Source organism: Chlorocebus sabaeus, chromosome 1, assembly GCF_047675955.1.
Source record: "Chlorocebus sabaeus isolate Y175 chromosome 1, mChlSab1.0.hap1, whole genome shotgun sequence".
Taxonomy (NCBI): Eukaryota; Metazoa; Chordata; class Mammalia; order Primates; family Cercopithecidae; genus Chlorocebus; species Chlorocebus sabaeus.
In genome coordinates, this window is record NC_132904.1 from 12,605,342 (window position 1) to 12,623,321 (window position 17,980).

Consider the following 17,980-nt stretch of genomic DNA (forward strand, 5'->3'; position numbering starts at 1 on the left):
GCTTAATTCTTTGTCTCACAGCCTCTGCTCAGGGAAGTGGAACACCATTCTGTTTGTTTACAGACGGGGAAACAGATGTGTTCAGGGTCTTGTGCCTGGGACCTTGCGGGAGATTGACAGTGAGTCTTGGTCACCAGCGAATCACAGGGGCGTCCTGGAAGATTGTGGTGTCAGCTTCTTCCACTGCTCCTGTCCATGTCTTGCAGACAACACTGCCCTGTCCTGTCTACTTAGGGACATCGCCATTAGTGTCCACCTCTCCTGTCTCTCCTGATTGCTTTCTTTTCCTCATGATCTTTGTCTCTTTTTTTTTGAGCTGCAGTCTCACTCTGTCGCCCAGGCTAGAGTGCAATGGTGCGATCTCCGCTCACTGCAACCTCCAACTTCCTGGTTCAAGCGATCCTTCTGCCTCAGCCTCCCGAGTAGCTGGGATTACAGGCACGCACCACCACGCCCAGCTAATTTTTGCATTTTGAACAGAGACGGGGTTTCACCATGTTGGCCAGGCTGGTCTCAAACTCGTGACCTGTCTGTCTCAGCCTCCCAAAGTGCTGGGATAACAGGTGTGAGCCACTGCTCCCAGCCTTGTCATGATCTCTTATTGGTTTTGGGAGAAGTAAGAAGTTGACTCCCTCAACTAAGAGCTTCAGTGCTATTTTTTCTTTTTTCTTCTCTCTCTCTTTCTTTTTTTTTTTTCTTTGAGATGGAGTCTCTCTGTGTCACGCAGGCTGGAGTACAATGGCACGATCTCAGTTCTCACTGTCCCTTCTATGAGAAAACAATGAGCCCAGCATTTTTGGCCCCCAGGTCTTTTTATGATGCTTCCAGCACAGCCCCCTGCAGGCCTCTGTCTTCCTGGCTCTACCATGAAGTGTCCGCTGCTGGGGTCACTCTGTTGGGTGCCATCCAAGTGGATGTGGTCATTTTGGTCCCTGCCCTGGCGTTCTAACCCCAGTGATGTGAAGGAAAAAGACCAGCAAAGAGAAGCAGCTCCACAAAACCTGTTTAGTAGGTTATGTTTTTATTCTACATTATCGGTAAGACAGGGAACAGGGCCAAGACCTCCGCACTCCCGTGGGAAGGACAGTCAGGAGAATTAGATGCATCTAAAGTGGGCACAGGACGGAGGTCGGATCTTCCTGGGAGGTGGCTGGAAAGACTTGGGCTTAAGCCACGGGAGCCAGGCCGACCTGGTTGTTTGCCCTGTCGAAGACAGTAAAGTACTGGCGGATGAAGACATCACCCAGGATCCAAAGCTCTCCAGATTCGGTGGGGACGTCCATGCCCTCGAAGCCGCTGGTGCAGCTGCCCTGGCTCTGGAGAAAAGGAGAATAGAAGTGGAGTTGAGACACCGATTCAGCAGTGACAGGCGCTGGGTGATAAACATCCAGGGCGCCCTGGTCCAGCTGCAAGGCACGTGCAAGGAGGAGCTTCCTGGCTCAGTGTCCAGGGACTTGGCTGTTGTTGGCCTGGAGTTGGCCTGTAGAAGCTGTCCACAGCACAATTGGTTTCTACACATTACTGGACATTATCTGGCGTTTCTGGCAGGCACAGGAACCCTGACATCAGCATCAGAGCTAAGGGGCTTGGGGAGAATTCAGCTGGTAGGAAAGAGTGTGAAATCCCTGCCCACACAGCCTTTTCTCATGATGATTCTGATCCCGACCAGTGGCAAACCGGATGAGCTGTTAGCCCTCTTGCCTCACTAAGTCACTGGTCTGCGACCTTGTCTGCACGTCACCTGGGGAGCTTTGAACCCCCGTAGCCCCATCCCATTGCTCAGGCCTTGCCCTCTCCTAATGTAATCAGAATCACTGGGGGAGCCCAGGCGTCAGTGCTTCTTGTTGAGTAACATCAGTCCACTGGCAAAATCAGTTTTCCATCTGATGTTATAATAATAGAAGGGAGAGTTTTCCTGTGGCTCATATAGCTAAAGATTTGCTACCTGGTAGAGACGGTAGGTTTGTCGGAAGCCCCAGCCTATGGAAATGAGGATTTCCATTTGTCCAACCCTTGGTAGCTCTGATGTGATCAGTCTCACTTGGTTAACCTAACCGCACTCTGAGCGTGGGGAAAGCTGCTATGTCTACATTTTGGATGAGAAAACTGAGGCTGAGATGAATTGTAGCTTCCTCAGAATCAATGGGCTGGTAATTCAGACTCAGGGCTTGGACTCAGGGGTCCAAATAGAATCCTCTTTTCACTCCATTAGCATTTGTTTCACTTGTTCCCTTGGGGGGCTGTGTCTGAGTTCTTATTCCTGCGTTTGTTTTCAATCTGTTCCTTCTCTCCGGAGCTGTCTGGGGCAGGTGTTTGTCTGCCTCTGCCTCTCGGCTTCAGCTCGTGGAAGCGCACCTTCCCTCTGCAGAGGGGGACTCTGTGGCCACATTCTGTGTGAGCCCCTCTAGTGGATGGTCCAGAGCCCCCTCACCTGCAGGATGTAGGCACTGGGTGGCAAAGGGTACTGGACTCCGTTGATGGTGAAGACGATGTCAGGCAGGCTGCTGACGGCTGAGCAGCTGACTACCATCTGGAAAGAGTGAGGTGAGAAAAGTTGGAAGAGTTTTGGTCCCATCTGCCTGGCACACCCACTATTTGAGTGTAGAACAGAGCCGTCGGGGCTGGACTCACCTCGCCGTCTGAGTTCTCGCTGGCTCCGATGTCGCTCTGGATGTTGGCAATGGGGCTGGTTGGGCCGGTCAGCAGAGAGGTGCCAGTGTCAACAATGGCCTGGCAGCCCTCAGCGCAGGCGATGGCCTCTCCGTTCATGGTGATGCTGAGGGCAAGAAGCAAGTGAAGGTCCCTGCGCCCTCAGGGGTACATCTGTCCAAGGGGGAACCAGGAGGTGACCCCAGACATTTCTTCCCCACCCGTTCATTGGCCAATGCGTGAAATTTCTGTTCCTCTCATTCACACATTCATTCATCCTGCATTCATTTACCCAACAAATATTTTGCAAGTGCCTACTCTCAGCCAGGCATGGGAAACGCAGAGGTAACGCAGACAGCCTCACAGTTCCAGGCTGCAGGGAGCTCCCGGCCTGGCTGTCAAGATAAGTTATGGTGGCAGAAGGGCAGGATGATAAGCCAGGCATGCGGCAGGGAACAAAACAGGGTCCAGGGTGAGAGGCGGTGGAGGGAAGCAGCCAGTGGAGGGAAGCAGCCAGGGGAGCAAACACTCAGGGATGCCAGGCAGGTGAAGAGAGAAGGAGGACATCAACAGGGGATGGTATGCGGGGAGGGACAGAGACCAAGGGCTGGGGCAGGAGTTGGAGGAACTGGTGAAATGCTAGCATGGCTGGGCAGACATGAGGTGATCAATGTGTCCTGGTTTGCCTGGGATGGTCCCAGCTTTAGTACTGAAGTCTTTGTCCTGGGAAAATGTTCACTCTGGGGAAAAGCCGCACAATTGAGCACCGTGGCAGGCTAGCTGGGGAAGAACAGCGTGGAAATGAAGCCGCAAGGGAGACCAGAGAGGCCCTGAAGGGGTGCGTGGAACAAAGTGACTTCACACAACTTCTCAGCCATTTTGCCCTACTTCTAGACTGAAAGTGACACGTTTCCTTGAGTGGGAGGAGCGTGTGCTGGTTCCCAGGCAGGTGGTCGCCCAGCTTTCCCCAGGGATGCTGGTGGATTGTCCTGCCTCCGTGACTATTAGGACAGTGGCTATCTGACGCTTGCAGAGTCTCGGTTCCCAGACAGCTCTTCCCTCCTCCGCCCGGGAGGTGTCTTTCTAGGGTCTCTCTGGCTGGGCCAACTTCCGCCTTCCCCCTGGAGTGTTCCCCTGTGTCAGCTGTTCCTGGGGGGATTCTGGAAAGCTGGTTAGCTATGAGTCCATAAGGAAATGGAATCTGGGGCCCAGGCCTGGATGCTGCCCATCCATGGCAGTCTCACCTGTCCACGGAGATCTGCCAGTAACCCTCGACAGAAACAGGCACCCAGTTCAGACTTCCAGTGTAGTAAGAAGAGTCAATGCCACCAAATATCACCACGCTGCCACTCTGGTCATCGCTGTGGAAAGTGAGGGAAGAAGACATGAATTTCTCTGTTCGTTCATGTGTGTGAACATCTGCTGTTGGCTCCTCAGAGCCACCGTTGATTGGGCACTTGGCAGGCTGTCCTGGGGCGTGACCAATGTGGTTTCTTGTCCTCTTAGGCCAGGGCCCACGCAGTGGACACTGTCACTGTTTTTGCCACTTACCATGAGGACACTGAGCCTGAGGGAGGTGAGGCCACCTGCCCAAGGTCACACAGAAGGGAAGTGGTGGAACTACGTTTGGAAGAACACGGGTCTTTTAGGTTGAGTGTGTGGTTTTCACCGTGGTACTCACTCTAGTTGCCATGGCGACCCCAGGGATGTGAATGGGTGACAGTGTCGGCTCTTAAGGACTTGATGGTGGACATCTCTTGTTCTTAGCTGGGAGCAGTTTTGCCCCCAGGGGAGTGTCTGGAGACATTTTGGATTGATTGGGTGGGGGTAGTGGATGCTACTGGCATCTAATGCTTAGAGGCTGGGGATGCTGCCAAACGTCCTACAATGCATGGGACAGTCCCTGGCAAGGACTTACGCTGGTCTGAAATGTTAATGATTCCCAGATTGAGAGACTCAGATCTAGCTGGGGAGATACAACGGCCCCACGTGAAACATTTAAGTGCTCCTAAAGGCAGATTATGTTTCAGAGCCACGTTGAACATCAACTGGCCAAGAGGAATACATGACAAAGAGCCTTCCTGTTGTAAATTGCAGGAGTCCTTGTTATTTCAATATTCATTTTCTAAATCTCTGCAGTTTCAGGGTAGATGCAGAAGCAAATGTAGATGGCAATAAGAAATGAGTCATCGGAGAACTGGCCATGTATAAAACATGACCCCCTCACTGAACCCACCCACCTTTTCTGTGAAGGTCTCACAGTGCAATGCTATATAGCGAGGACCTAGACGTGTAGTTACCAACCAAGGAAACACGTGAATGACGGCAAACCCTTTCAAAAGAGGAGGACGTTCGTGAGTGTTAGAGGAACGTTGAGTGTCTTAAGAAAGTGGATGATGCCCTCAGATATTCTTGCGTAACACTCTACTCAGCCCAAATTGACATTTGATTTATTCTTTGTTCATTTGTTTGTTTGTTCATGTATTTCTTTGTTCATTCCTAGAATTAGCCCACGGTCACAAATGGAACCTAGGTTTTATTAAATCACAAAAGAAACTTGCTTTCATAATTTAAAAATGTCATCATCCATGATATATCTTGTTCAAATCTTTTCATTTTTGTGTTATGGAATTTTGATCTGTTTTAAGTGTATTCACTTTATTTATTTATTTATTTATTTTCTGAAATAGAGTCTCGCTCTGTTGCCCAGGCTGGAATGCAGTGGCACAATCTTGGCTCACTGCAACCTCCGCCTCCCAGGCTCAAGCGATTCTCCCTGCCTCAGCCTCCCGAGTAGCTGGGTGTACTGGTGCCTGCCACCACAACTGGCTAATTTTTGTATTTTTTAGTAGAGACAGGGTTTTGCCATGTTGGCCAGGCTGGTCTTGAACTCCTGATTTCAGGTGATCCTCCTGTCTCAGACTCCCAAAGTGCTGGGATTACAAGCATGAACCACCGTGTCTGGGCAAGTGTATTCATTTCAGTGGCATCTTTGAGGGCCAAGGATGAGGGAACTGGCACTGAGGGGCAAATGGCTGATGACATTTGAGTTGTGCACATCAAGGGGACAAAGACGCTGGTAAATGAGATGGAGTGCACATGGCCCGTCAGAGAGAGACTTGGCACTATCACTCTCCAAAGACACATTTCTCTAGCCTCAGACATTGACTTTCCAAATCCCTTGCTTCCCAAGACCCTCTCCATCGCAGCCAGCCTTGGACAGCTGCTGCTGGGCCAGAACACTGTGACCTCTGGAGGGGGAGGTGGGAGGAGGCCCCTCTCCACCCAACTTACGCGCTCAGGTAGACAGAGAAGAGGTCCTGAGAAACCAGGCCCTGGTTCCAGATGTTGTCAAAGACGGGTGTGGCCCCAGAGGAGGAAATGCTGGGGTAGGCCAGCCCCAGGATGCCGTCGAAGGGAGCATAATACAGGAAGGAGCCGGGTTCGGTCTCGCTCAAGCCGAAGATCTGATTGGTGTCCGAGATGCCTCCAACCTGGGTGGGGGAACCGAGATGATGTTCACACTCAGGTCATGTTCACTGAGCTCTGGGTGCCAGCCTCAGGCCCACAGCTGCCCTGGTTCATCCCATGCAGGACTTGGCTTCCAGGGCATCAGCCCGGAAGGAGGGGAGAGGGACTGTCTCCTGGAATGCTCGTTCCTCTGCTGGAGGTAACCATGGCAGGTGATCTCCAGATGGCCACGGTCTATGACTCAGTGTGACATTTTGCTGGAGAACAGATTCACTGTGGGTTTGTGTTACGGATGAACAAATGCAAAGCAGACCCTGGGCGAATCAGGACCTTTGACCCTTGCAATGCCCCAAAAGTAGCAGAGAGGACTTGTGGAGATTTGAGGATGTCGGGGGGGGGGGAGGGCTGCAGGTCAGGAGAAGGAGAAGAAGAGGAGGTGCTAGCATAGAATTGAGCCTTTATTGACTCACCCCACCCTCCATAACATTCTGTTTGGGTGGAGCTGAGGCTGGCTTATGGCTCTTGGCAGGCCACCCTTTTACTCACTGCCACCCGAGCTAGCAATGTCTGTGACATCTCTGCTGCTTCTTCCCCACCCCACACCCCCAGCCAGGTTGCTTTTGTGATCACTGAGACTCATCGTGCTGGAATAAGCTTATTCTGGGGGCACCTGATGGCGGGATGCTGCAGCAACCTGCAGGCGCCCACCTGGACAGTGTCGTATCCGAGGATGCCTGTCATGCTGCCGGTGCCGTAGGTGATGGAGAGTGTCCCGCTGGTGGACTGATAGGTGGAGGAATCCTGAGGGTTGAAGAGGTTGTGGTTGGCTGCAAGGGCAAGCGGTGATTGTTAGTCTCTGAGAGCTGGGTGAAGGTCACGGGCTGGGACGTCTTCCTGGGAAGGGGTGCCCTGGCCCCAGGAAGGGCTCTGGAGGTGAGCAGTGACCTTTCCCCCTAGACCCTTGGACCCCAAGAGACCCCATGTTCTGTCCTGTCTCATTGAACTCCTGGGACCCTTCACTGATGGCAGGTCCCCAGGCAACCCCAAGGGCCTCCCGGGGACTCCCCAGGCCAACATTGAGCTGAGCAGGCTGGTGGCTGCCCAGTGATGAGCGCATTCACCCCCCAGCCCCCCGCCAGTGCTCCCATTATGTGGATGATGACACAGGCACCCCATCTTAATTAAAACTCAGGTGAAAACTTTAGAAGAGGAAGGAACCTGTAACACAGATTGTTCATGACTTCCAAAGACAAGCTCTCTTTCATTAGCAAACAATGTTTTTTCTTTTTTTTTTTAAAGGAGCTCAGCACTTACCTCTAGCATGTCCTAGCCAGGCTTTGGAGCCATTTCCTCACACTGGACTCTTTCCTGGCGGGCTATTCTAGAGCCGTTTGGCCCTGTCTTGCTTTGGGCCCCTACATTTCTTCTCCCAGGCTGTGGGTATTTTGGGGAGCTTCTCTCTCCCCACAGACTGGAAAGTCTTTGACCGCAGGGATCATATCATTCATCCCTTTACCCCGTGGAGCACCTGCGCCCAGTGCTTGGTACATAGTAGGTGTTCAGTAAATGCCTGTTGAGTGGCTGCAGCAGGCTTGAGGTGGGAGCTCTCTGAAGCCCACGGGTGTCCAGGGTTCCCCAGGGTCAGCTGGGGCTGGGGAGCGAGAGTGGGGTGGGGCAGGCTGGGAACTTACTGCACGCGAGACTGGAGCAGTAGACTGAGGGCACCCACAGGTTGGAGGATCCGGTGTCAAAGATCACGGTGAAATCCTGGGCAGGGGTTCCGATGCCAATAGTGCCGAAGTACTCCACCTGCCGAGGCCGGGACAGGGCAGTTCATGGACCAGGGTCTCTGTCGGGGCCTCCCTAAGGGCTCTCTCTGGGTCACCTCCTCGGTTGCCCTCTCTACCTTTTCCTTCCCTCCTCACAGTTCTTGTCTTTCTCTTCCCAGCCACTGCCTTCATCCTTCAAAGCCCAGCCCTGGCGTCCCTTCCTCCTTGAAGTCTTCCCTGATTGCTCCCCCAGTTTACCCTCTGCTCTCTCCTAAGCACCACAAGCACCTAACAATCTGCTGCTCCCTCTTCAGCTGTTGTCTTGTCTGTCACAGTCTTCCCATCCTTACAGCACATGTTCTCAGAGGATGGGGGTGGAATCTTCTAGCACCGGGCAAGTGACAGCTTAAGTGCTTGTGCCTTAAATTGTTTATCAGAAGCTAAGCAAGCCACCTAAAGATGGAAACCTGGCCGGTTTTCTTATTTCTACCTCTAGATGTGTGAGCGGGTTGCAAGAAAGGGCATTGCCAGTATTTTTCTTCTTCTTTTTTTTTTTTTGAGGCAAGTCTCGCTCTGTTGTCCAGGTTGGAGTGCAGTGGCACAATCTCGGCTCACTGCAGCCTCCGCCTCCTAGGTTCCAGTGATTCTCCTGCCTCAGCCTCCCAAGTAGCTGGGATGACAGGTGTGTGCCATCACGCCCGGCTAATTTTTGTATTTGTAGTAGTGACGGGGTTTCACCATGTTTCCAGGCTGGTCTCAAACTCCTGACCTCAAGTGATCCACCCACCTCAGCCAACCAACCAGTATTTTTCTTCTGAGTGGCAGCATTTCCCCTGCTTGCCGGCTCTGTTCCCGCCACACTGGTCTGCTTGCTGCTCCTTGGCAATGACTAGTCACTCCTGCCCCAGGGCCTTTGCATTGGCTATTCCTTGTGCTAGGAAAATGTTCATTCTAGATCTTTCTTTGGCTGATCTTTTTTTCAAAAATCAATCATTCGGGTGTCTAGTCAAATGTCCCCTCTGCCAACAGTCCTTCTGTGACCCCTTTATCTAAATTTGCTCCCTCTCGATCTTCTTTTTCCCCATAGTCCAATTAATTAATTTTCTTGGCCCTCATCAGTACCTGAAATTATCTTTCATGCTTGTTTATCTGGCATCCCCTGTAGAATATAAGCTCCAGGAACTTTGCTTATTCACCATCATTTTGGCAACTTGCATAGCCTCTGGCCCATAGAGAGGTGCCAATATTTGCTAAATATTTGTTAACTAAATTAACGCACTAACTAAGCCTCTTACCAAGGGCCTGCCAGACCCCGTGCTAAGCACTCCAGAAAACATGATTGCGTGAATTCCTGGCAACAACCTCTGTTGGTAGATATTAGTGTTTCTGTTTTCCAGACCAAGAAACAGTCTCAGAGGATTTAAATGTCTTGGCCAATGTCCTGTGACTTAGAGGCGCTGGAACCCACATTTGCACCAGGTCTGCTGGATGGCAGAGGCCAATCTCTGAACCACAGGCATCACTGCTCTGTGCCCTGTACCCCGTGCCAGGCACAGAGGGGACATACGATATCTGTGGGAAGGCAGGGTGTTTGCTGTCGGGTCTCAAATCATAAAGTCAGAGTGATCTTTCTGAAACTCGGATCTGATTTTGTCACCCCCTGTTTGAGATAAATCAGTGGCAGTTAGGATGGAGCCTCTCTCCGTCCACCCCTCGGCTCCTCGGGCCGCAGTCTGCAGCACCCTTCTTCCCTCCCTCTCGGCTCTCCTTCAAATGCCCTGTGCTCCCGCCTGCACAGGGTTCGGCACAAGTGATCAGGCTGTGCGGAGTTCTGTCTTCTTCTCTTGGAAATTCCCGCTCTTGCTGCTCGGCTCCCGGGAGCCTCCCTGCCCAAGTGGCCGACTCTGGCAGTGTGACTCCTTCACTCTGTGGTCCTCCTGCTGCCTGTTTTTCTCATTGGTTTGCAAGACTCCTTGATTACTGTCTTTCTCTCCTCGGCTATGACTTTGCTCACTGCTGTTTCCTCCTGAGCCCCACAGAGGCCCTGACATATAATGAGGCGCTCAGAAGAAATGAACATTGCATGAATGAGTGAAGGAATGAATGAATGAACAAGAAGCAACAGCTCTGTGAACTTTCCTGCCTGCCCGGGGCCACTGACACCTAGGGGCAGACCCTGGGTCACTGCCTGGAGCCTCAGAGCCCCGGCCCGTCCTCCAAGACCCCAGGGAAACTCTCTTTCCTGCCGGCCAAGTCCTCAGAGCCGGCCCCGCCGCTTGCCCACACACTCACATCCAGGTAGTTCTCCAGGGGCTGTTCGTCTATCAGGGTGGGCGCCTCCGCCTGGGGGAAGTACTTCCTGGCTGGGTTGCGGTTGTGCTTCTTCAGGAAGTCCTTCAGCAGGCCATGCTCGGACAGGTTGCGCCTCAAGGACTTCTTTCTGACGAGGGGGACCCTGTGGTTTGGAAGAGGAAGAGGAATTAGGCAAGGATTCTGCTCACCAAGTGCTGTGGCAGCCCCAGAAGGGAAGGGAAGATGGTCTAAGAGAGGAAGAAGGAAGGGAGACGCTCCGACGTCTGTCTGCGCAATAATGCAAAGAAGTTAAGTTGACTAGGGCTGGAGCTGGGAACCAGACTCGGGCTGGGCCCGAGTTTTGTGTGTGTGTGTGTTTTTTTTGTTTTTTTTTTTTGTTGTTTTTTTTTTTTTTTTTTGAGACAGAGTTTCGCTCTGTCGCCCAGGCTGTAGTGCAGTGGCCGGATCTCAGCTCACTGCAAGCTCCGCCTCCCGGGTTTACGCCATTCTCCTGCCTCAGCCTCCCAAGTAGCTGGGACTACATGGGCCCGAGTTTTAACCACATCTGCAGGGCTGCCTCCCAAAGGTTGGAGAGAGAAGCAGAAAAGGGAAATGGAGATAGCCGAAGAGAGAGAGAAAAAAAAGGAAAGAAGGAAGACACAGGAGTAAAGAAGGGTGATGTGGGAGGCAGCCGTCTTCACACCCATGCCACCCGGACTCACTTGTAGATGATGCACTCAGAGAGCGCCACCAGACCCAGCAGCAGCAGCCACTTCATGGTTCTTCCCAGGTCCCAACTCCAGGGAGAAGCAAGACGGGAGGAAGGTACAGAGCAGCAGCATGAGCTGCCCCTTATATACAACTTGGGTCGTGCCTTATCGGCCTCTTGGAAAGTCGCCCGTTCCCCTCATCCCAAACAGAAAAGCTCCTGATAAGATTGTCGCTGCCCCGAGTCACGTTCTGAGACTGTTCCAGTGGAGGCACTTTCCATTGTAACCTTGCACCATTGCGGACAGGGGTGGGGGTGGGAGGTTGCCATGGGGGTTGACCGGCAGAGGGAGAGAGAAGCAATGGCCTGAAGGCTTAGTTTTTCTTTTCTTTTGCTTCCCCTTCCCTTTCCTTCCTTCCTTCCTTCCTTCCTTCCTTCCTTCCTTCCTTCCTTCCTTCCTTCCTTCCTTCCTTCCTTCCTTCCCTCCTCTATCCTCCCTCCCTCCCTTCTTTTCTTTCTTCCTTTCTTCCTCCCTCCCTCCCTCCGTCTCTCTCTCTTTCTTTTTCTTTCTTCTGATGGAGTTTTGTTCTGTCGCCCAGTCACAGGCTTATTTCTTTAGCATTGACAAGAGCCCACGTTAACATTTTACAAGCTGAGCATTTCCACAAAGTTGTTTACAAGTGCGTTTAGCACAGCATTGGACAGATGGGAAGGAGCCCCAGGTGGCCTGATTTGTCCCAGTGGGGCACGCCGCTGGGGTTCTTAGAGAGCAGCTCCCTGACTCAGTGATAGGTGGTACTGCTTGTGGTCACTGCTTAGTCACAGCACACTGGGGGGTCGGTCATTTGGGACTCAGGACACAATTCCCCAGTTTAGTGTCATTGTGTGGGGTTGTTGGGCATGTGACTAGCCTATGGCACTTCCAGCTTGCTTTTGGTGGCTACTGGGCTGAGTCTGGGAAGGAGATGTGCGCAGTACATGGGGGAGGAGGGAGAGAGCACCGGGAGAATGCTGCCTTCCCTTCCTGGAGGAGGCAAACTTGAGATAGGCCAGGTATTTCTTTGGAATCTGTGTCCCTCCCTTTCTGCACCTCTTCTCTTTCTTTTGGTCCCTTCCCACCCTCTCCACCTTTGAGATCCCACCGGGTCTGTTTTCTCCAGGTGCTCCAGGCTTACAACTGGGCTGAAATCAGCTACAATGGAGCAAAGCAATCTGGGCAAAGAATTCATACTCGTGGGTGAGTGACTTAGAAAGAGGATGCTTAGCTGGGTGCCGCGGCTCATGCTTGTAATCCCAGTATTTTGGGAGGCTGAGGCAGGTGAATCACCAGAGGTCAGGAGTTCAAAACCTGCCTGGCCAACATAGGGAAACCCTGTCTCTACTAAAAGTAGAAAAGTTAGCTGGGCATGGTGGTGGGCGCCTGTAATCCCAGCTACTCGAGAGGCTGAGGCAGGAGAATCGCTTGAACCCAGGAGACAGAGGTTGTGAGAGGTGAAGCCGGCTGCTCTTCTGAGTCGGGTGGGGACTTGGAGAACTTTTGTGTCTAGCTAAAGGATTGTAAATGCACCAATCAGCACTCTGTGCCTAGCTAAAGGTTTGTAAATGCTCTAGTCAGCACTGTGTGTCTAGCTAACGGGGTGGGGAGTTGGAGAACCTTTGTATCTAGCTAATGGATTGTAAATGCACCAATCCGCTCTCTGTAAAATGGACCAATCAGTAGGATGTGAGTGGGGCCAAGTAAGGGAATAAAAGCAGACCACCGGAGCCAGCAGCGGCAGCCCGCTTGGGTCCCCTTCCAGGCTGTGGAGGCTTTGCTGTTTCGCTCTTTGCAATAAATCTTCCTGCTGCTCACTCTCTGGGTCTGCACTACCTTCATGAACTGTAACACTCACTGCGAAGGTCTGCGGCTTCACTCCTGAAGCCAGTGAGATCAGGAACCCACCAGGAGGAAGGAACAACTCTGGACGCCACTTTTAAGAGCTGTTACACTCACCGAGAAGGTCTGCAGCTTCACTCCTGAAGCCAGCGATACCAGAAACCCACCGGAAGGAAGAAACTCCGGACACATCTGAACATGTGAAGGAACAAACTCTGGGCTCACCATATTTAAGAACTGTTAACACTTACCGTGAGGGTCCGCAGTTTTATTCTTGAATTCAGCGAGAGCAAGAACCCACCGAAAGGAACCAATTCCGGACACAGTGCAGTGAGCGGAGATCCTGCCACTGCACTCCAGCCTCGGTGACAGGGCTAGACTCTGTCTCAAACAAACAAACAAACAAACAACACCAACAACAAAAAAGAGGATGCTTACCAACGCAATGGATCCTCCACTTTGTGAGCTTTTATTCAGTGGACAAAGTAGAGTGAAAACTCTGATGCATAAATTACTGGGGAGGAGGACAGGGGAGTGGGGTGGTCCCCAGGTAGATAGGAAGCCCTGTCTCAGGGTCTTGTTCTGAAATCACATCCCCTGGGGCATCCTCAGACTGTCCAGCCATGAGAGCTACAGGTTCTATAAAATCTCCAAGTTACCCCTAGTGCCTCCAGGTGAGTATTCAGGTGTGGGCAGTGTGGATAAGTTCAGGGACAGTGGTGGTTAGTAGGAAACACGTGGACATTTCAGACTTCCCTGTTAGTTGACATGTTTGTGCCCCAAATGTGAATCCTGGGCTCATTACTTTTTCTTTTGTTTGTTTGTTTGTTTGTTTGTTTAACTGTCAATCTCTCTCCAGTATGACTAGCCCTTGTATTTCCCACGTTCACGTCTTCTGGTGCCTACTTCTCTTCCTCTCTCTTTCCTCCCTCTCAAGCCTCTCTCTCTCTCTCTCTCTCTTTTTTTTTTTTTTTTTTTGAGACAGGGTCTTATTCTGTCATTCAGAGTGGCATGTAGTGGCATGGTCATGGCTTACTGCAGCCTCAACCTCTCACACTTAATCAGTCCTCTGGCCTCAGGCTCCAAGTAGCTGGGACTAAAGTCATGAGCCACTACACCCAGCTAACTTTTGTATTTTCTGTAGAGACAGGGCTTTACTATGTGGCCCAGGCTGGTTTTGAACTCCTGGGCTCAAGTGATCCACCTGCCTCAGCCTCTCAAAGTGCTGGGATTACAGTGAACCACAGTGCACCTGGCCCTCTCTCTCTTTATGGAAACATTTTACATATTTTTTGGGTACCTGTGATATTCTGTTACATGCATAAAAAGAGTAATGATCAAGTCAGGGTATTTGGAGTATCCATCACCTTAAGTATGGGTTGATCCTAGACCTCATATGAAGAACTTGATGGTCCTGAAGATGCCTGCCTAAGTTTTGGGGGCACCAGATGGAATTCCCTCACTCAAGGCTGCCACCAGATGGAAGGGAGGGAGTTTGGAGCCCAAGGATGGATGCTGGTTTTGGGGGCACAGCTTGTCTTGGGCCCACATGAGAATTTTGAGCAGAGGAGAAGTATATTTGGGAAGCAGAAGGAAGATTCCCCAGGCAGAAACCTGCAAGCCCCTTAACACATTCATTCGAATGCCTGATTGTGCACTCGCCGTGTACCATGCAGGGATGCTCTAGCTGCTGGGGGTACATCCCTGAGCATGGTAGGAATAGGCCGTGCCTTTGGCGCGTTTGTGGTCAGTTCAAGGGAAAGCTGGTGTGGAAGGGGCTCTTTCTTTCCACCTGGATGGATATTTGGATCACATTGAGGGGAAGCTCTCCGATTGGTGAAGATGATAATGTGTCTCTACATTAGAGATATTAGCACCCTGAGGGATGCTGGCATGCTTGCTGACAGCAATTCAGGGGTATGGCAGAGAGACTCTAGGATGGCCCTCAATTATTCATGCTGCTGGTGTTCACACCCGTGTGTAATCCCCTCCTCTTTTGTGTAGGCAAGACTTGCTTCTAACCAACAGGATACAGCAAAGTAGATGGGATGTTGCTTCTGCGATTACATTTTACAGGCTCGTAGCTTGTGTCTTGCTAGCACACTCTCTGTATAGACTCTTCCCCTTGCTGGCTCTGAGAAAGAAAGCTGCCCTATAAAGAGGCCCAAGGGGAAGTAACCAAGGATGGCCTCCAGCCAACAGCCAGCAAGGAACTCAGGCCTTCAGTGTGACAATCTGTAAGTAACTGAATCCTGCCAGCAACCGTGTGAGCGTGGAAGCAGATCCTTCTCCAGTCGAGCCTCAGATGAGACCACAGACCAGGCTGACATCCCTGACTGACAGAGGCCTCAGTTGAACGGAGCCTGGTTTCCTGAGCCACAGAAACTGTGAGATAGTCAATGTGAGTTGTTGTAAGTCATGAAATGTGTGTTAAATTGTCATCAGTGTCTTCAGCAATAGAAAACAGGACTGGAAACCTTGTTGAAATCTCCAGAAAGATCCACCTGGCTGCCTCTTGCTCTTCTGTGTTTTGAGAGCTTTTCAGTGCTCTGCTAGGTGGTTTTCTGCTCAGGCAATGTGAGTGATCTGAAATGCGAAAAGGTGACATTATTGGTCAGGTCATCTGCAAACCTCCCTCAACACAGCAGTGCTTATATTTCTGTGGCTCTTTGTGCTTTTCTGAATGCTTTGAATTATTTTAAAAAAGAATTGTTATATGATTACCCCCAGTTTTTCCGAACTGACATAGCTCAGAGGGGTAAAGTGATCAGTGCAGGTTCACATAACTAAGTAATGACACAGGTGGGAGCTGAACCTGGGTCTCAGGGGACTCTGGTCCCTGACCAGACTGTGTGACCATGTATATCCACCCAGTTTCTGTTCATGGGTTAGTGTGTGACATGTACATTCCATGATGGCTGCAGCCTCCATCCCAGGAGCCCTTGGAGAAGCCATTCCACTCAGCCCCTGTTACCAGAGGAACCCTTGGGATGGAAAAGGGAATCCTGATTCTGCCATCACATGCTCCCATGAGATCTGATTGTCAGCCAGGGCTGATCTGTGGCTGCCAGCAAGGAAGCCACATCATCTCATTGTACCAGACTGGCCCAGCGGAAAGATTAGATAACAACGTTTATTTTGCCATTAGCCCTGCCTGGTCCTCAGTATGGTAGTGCCTGACTTTCAGGGGCACTGGTTACAGTGTCTCTGATGCAGGGTAGCCCATGCCAAGGGCCCAGGTGTTCAGAAATGTTCCATGAACGAATCAAATCCAGCAATGCAATGAGATCTAAGGAACCCAATTATGGCAAGCTTGAGACGGAGCAATTAAGCAGGATAAGTGTTATCGAGCTGGTCTGATAGGCATTGTGGCGGATGGTCCCCTAGCAGCTTTCAATCAAGGTCTCACCCCAGGGACACGATCTTCCAACAACAAAGAGAACAGTGTGTTTTCCACTCCCCAGTCCCAGAGCTGGGCTGTTTCTCCAAAGATGCAAGCAGGTTTTTAAAGTTAAATTTATGATAACATTTTTGGCTCAACTATAGAAGTAATACATGATCATTTTAGATTATTCATAGGTAAATAAAAATTGTGAAATGACTTATAACCCCACTACCCAGCACTAACCACCGTTAGCATAGTAAATTAATATATTGGTTTACTTACAAATATAGGACCACAAGATATGGCACATGTTGCTTTGCAACCAACCCGTTTTGATGAGCTCAGCTCACATCTGCTGTGCTACTTTATCTGCAACCTGAACCTGCTTTTAAAAGAAATACCGTGGTCCTGTATTTTGCAAGTAATTTTTTAGAAATCTACGTTATCATTTTTAAACTTTCTTGAAATATTGTATGCACACAGAAAAGTGCATATCGTGAGAAATAGCTTGATGAATTTTCACAAACCAAGCACACGCATGTAACCACAACCCAGACCCAGCAAAAGAGCATGTCAGGTACCCACGGACCGCACCCCAGGCTCTTCCCAGTCACTACCCCAGTGCCAAACCAAGCATATCACTACTCTAATATCCAAACAGCAAAGATACATTTCACCTGTTTTTGTACTTTTGATAAGCAGTACCACACAACAAGCACTTTATTTGCATTGAGCTTCTTTGCTCAAAATCATGTTTAGTTGAGGCATCGGCGACTGGTGTCGTGTGGAGTTGTTACTCAGTCCTGTTCATTGCTATGTATTATTCCACTGCATCAATATACCCTTTACTTATCTCTTTTTCAGTTCATAGGCATTTGGGTAGCTTCCAGTGTGGGACTCATAGGAACAGTGCTCTATGAATATTCTCTTATAATATACATCTTCATTCTTTTCTTCTTATTTATTTATTAAAAACAATGGAAATGGGCCGGGCGCGGTGGCTCAAGCCTGTAATCCCAGCACTTTGGGAGGCCGAGACGGGTGGATCACGAGGTCAGGAGATCGAGACCATCCTGGCTCACACGGTGAAACCCCGTCTCTACTAAAAAATACAAAAATTAGCCGGGCGCGGTGGCGGCGCCTGTAGTCCCAGCTACTCGGGAGGCGGAGCTTGCAGTGAGCTGAGATCCGGCCACTGTACTCCAGCCTGGGCGACAGAGCGAGACTCCGCCTCAAAAAAAAAAAAAAAACAATGGAAATGAAGTCTTTCTATGTTGCTCAGGCTGGTCTTGAACTCTTGGGCTCAAGCCGTCCTCCCACCTTGGCCTTCCCAAGTGCTGGGGTTACACCATGAGCTACTGTGCCTGGCTCCTTTCTTTTTAATTCAAATGTAATAATTGTCCATATTTATGGGTACATAGGGGTGTTTCTGTACATATAATGTTTAGTGATCAGATCAGTGTCATTAGCATATTTATCGTCTTGAACATTGATCATTCTTTTGCTTTTCTTGGAGACAGAATCTCGCTCTGTTGCCCAGGCTGAAGTGCAATGGCGCCATCTCGGCTCACTGCAACCTCCGCCTCCCGGGTTCAGGAGATTCTCCTGCCTCAGCCTCCCAAGTAGCTGGGAATGACAGACATGTGTCACCACGCCCGACTAATTTTGTATTTTTAGGACAGATGAGATTTCACCATGTTGACCTGGCTGGTCTCAAACTCCTCATCTCAGGTGATCCACCTGCCTCAGCCTCCCAAAGTGCCGGGATTACAGGCATGAGCCACTGAGCCTGGTCAGCATATGCATTTTTAGTTTTTGTGGGGAAAAGA

At 50.7% G+C, this 17,980-nt stretch overlaps 1 protein-coding gene across 1 annotated transcript; it reads right to left on the reverse strand.

Annotated features, from left to right (window-relative positions):
- Positions 1 to 1,004: 1,004 nt before the first annotated feature.
- On the reverse strand, positions 1,005 to 10,959 carry LOC103234513 (pepsin A-like). The gene is made up of 9 exons (XM_073016766.1): positions 10,904 to 10,959; positions 10,182 to 10,479; positions 7,812 to 7,929; positions 6,829 to 6,947; positions 5,944 to 6,143; positions 3,894 to 4,010; positions 2,632 to 2,776; positions 2,432 to 2,530; positions 1,005 to 1,316 (listed from the first exon to the last, which is right to left on the reverse strand). The coding sequence occupies exons 1-9, from the start codon at positions 10,957 to 10,959 to the stop codon at positions 1,167 to 1,169; spliced, it is 1,302 nt and encodes a 433-aa protein (XP_072872867.1). The 3' UTR covers positions 1,005 to 1,166.
- Between the last annotated feature and the right edge of the window lie 7,021 nt (positions 10,960 to 17,980).

What these genes read in the sequence shown, in the direction of transcription:
- LOC103234513 (XM_073016766.1), bottom strand. Translation starts at nt 10,959, where the DNA reads ATGAAGTGGCTGCTGCTGCTGGGTCTGGTGGCGCTCTCTGAGTGCATC. An exon ending in TCTGAGTGCATCATCTACAA is followed by an intron (nt 10,480 to 10,903) that starts GTGAGTCCGGGT and finishes ACTTCTTTGCAT; the next exon opens with TATTGCGCAGACAGACGTCG. An exon ending in TGGCAGATCTCCGTGGACAG is followed by an intron (nt 2,777 to 3,893) that starts GTGAGACTGCCA and finishes TCTTGCCCTCAG; the next exon opens with CATCACCATGAACGGAGAGG.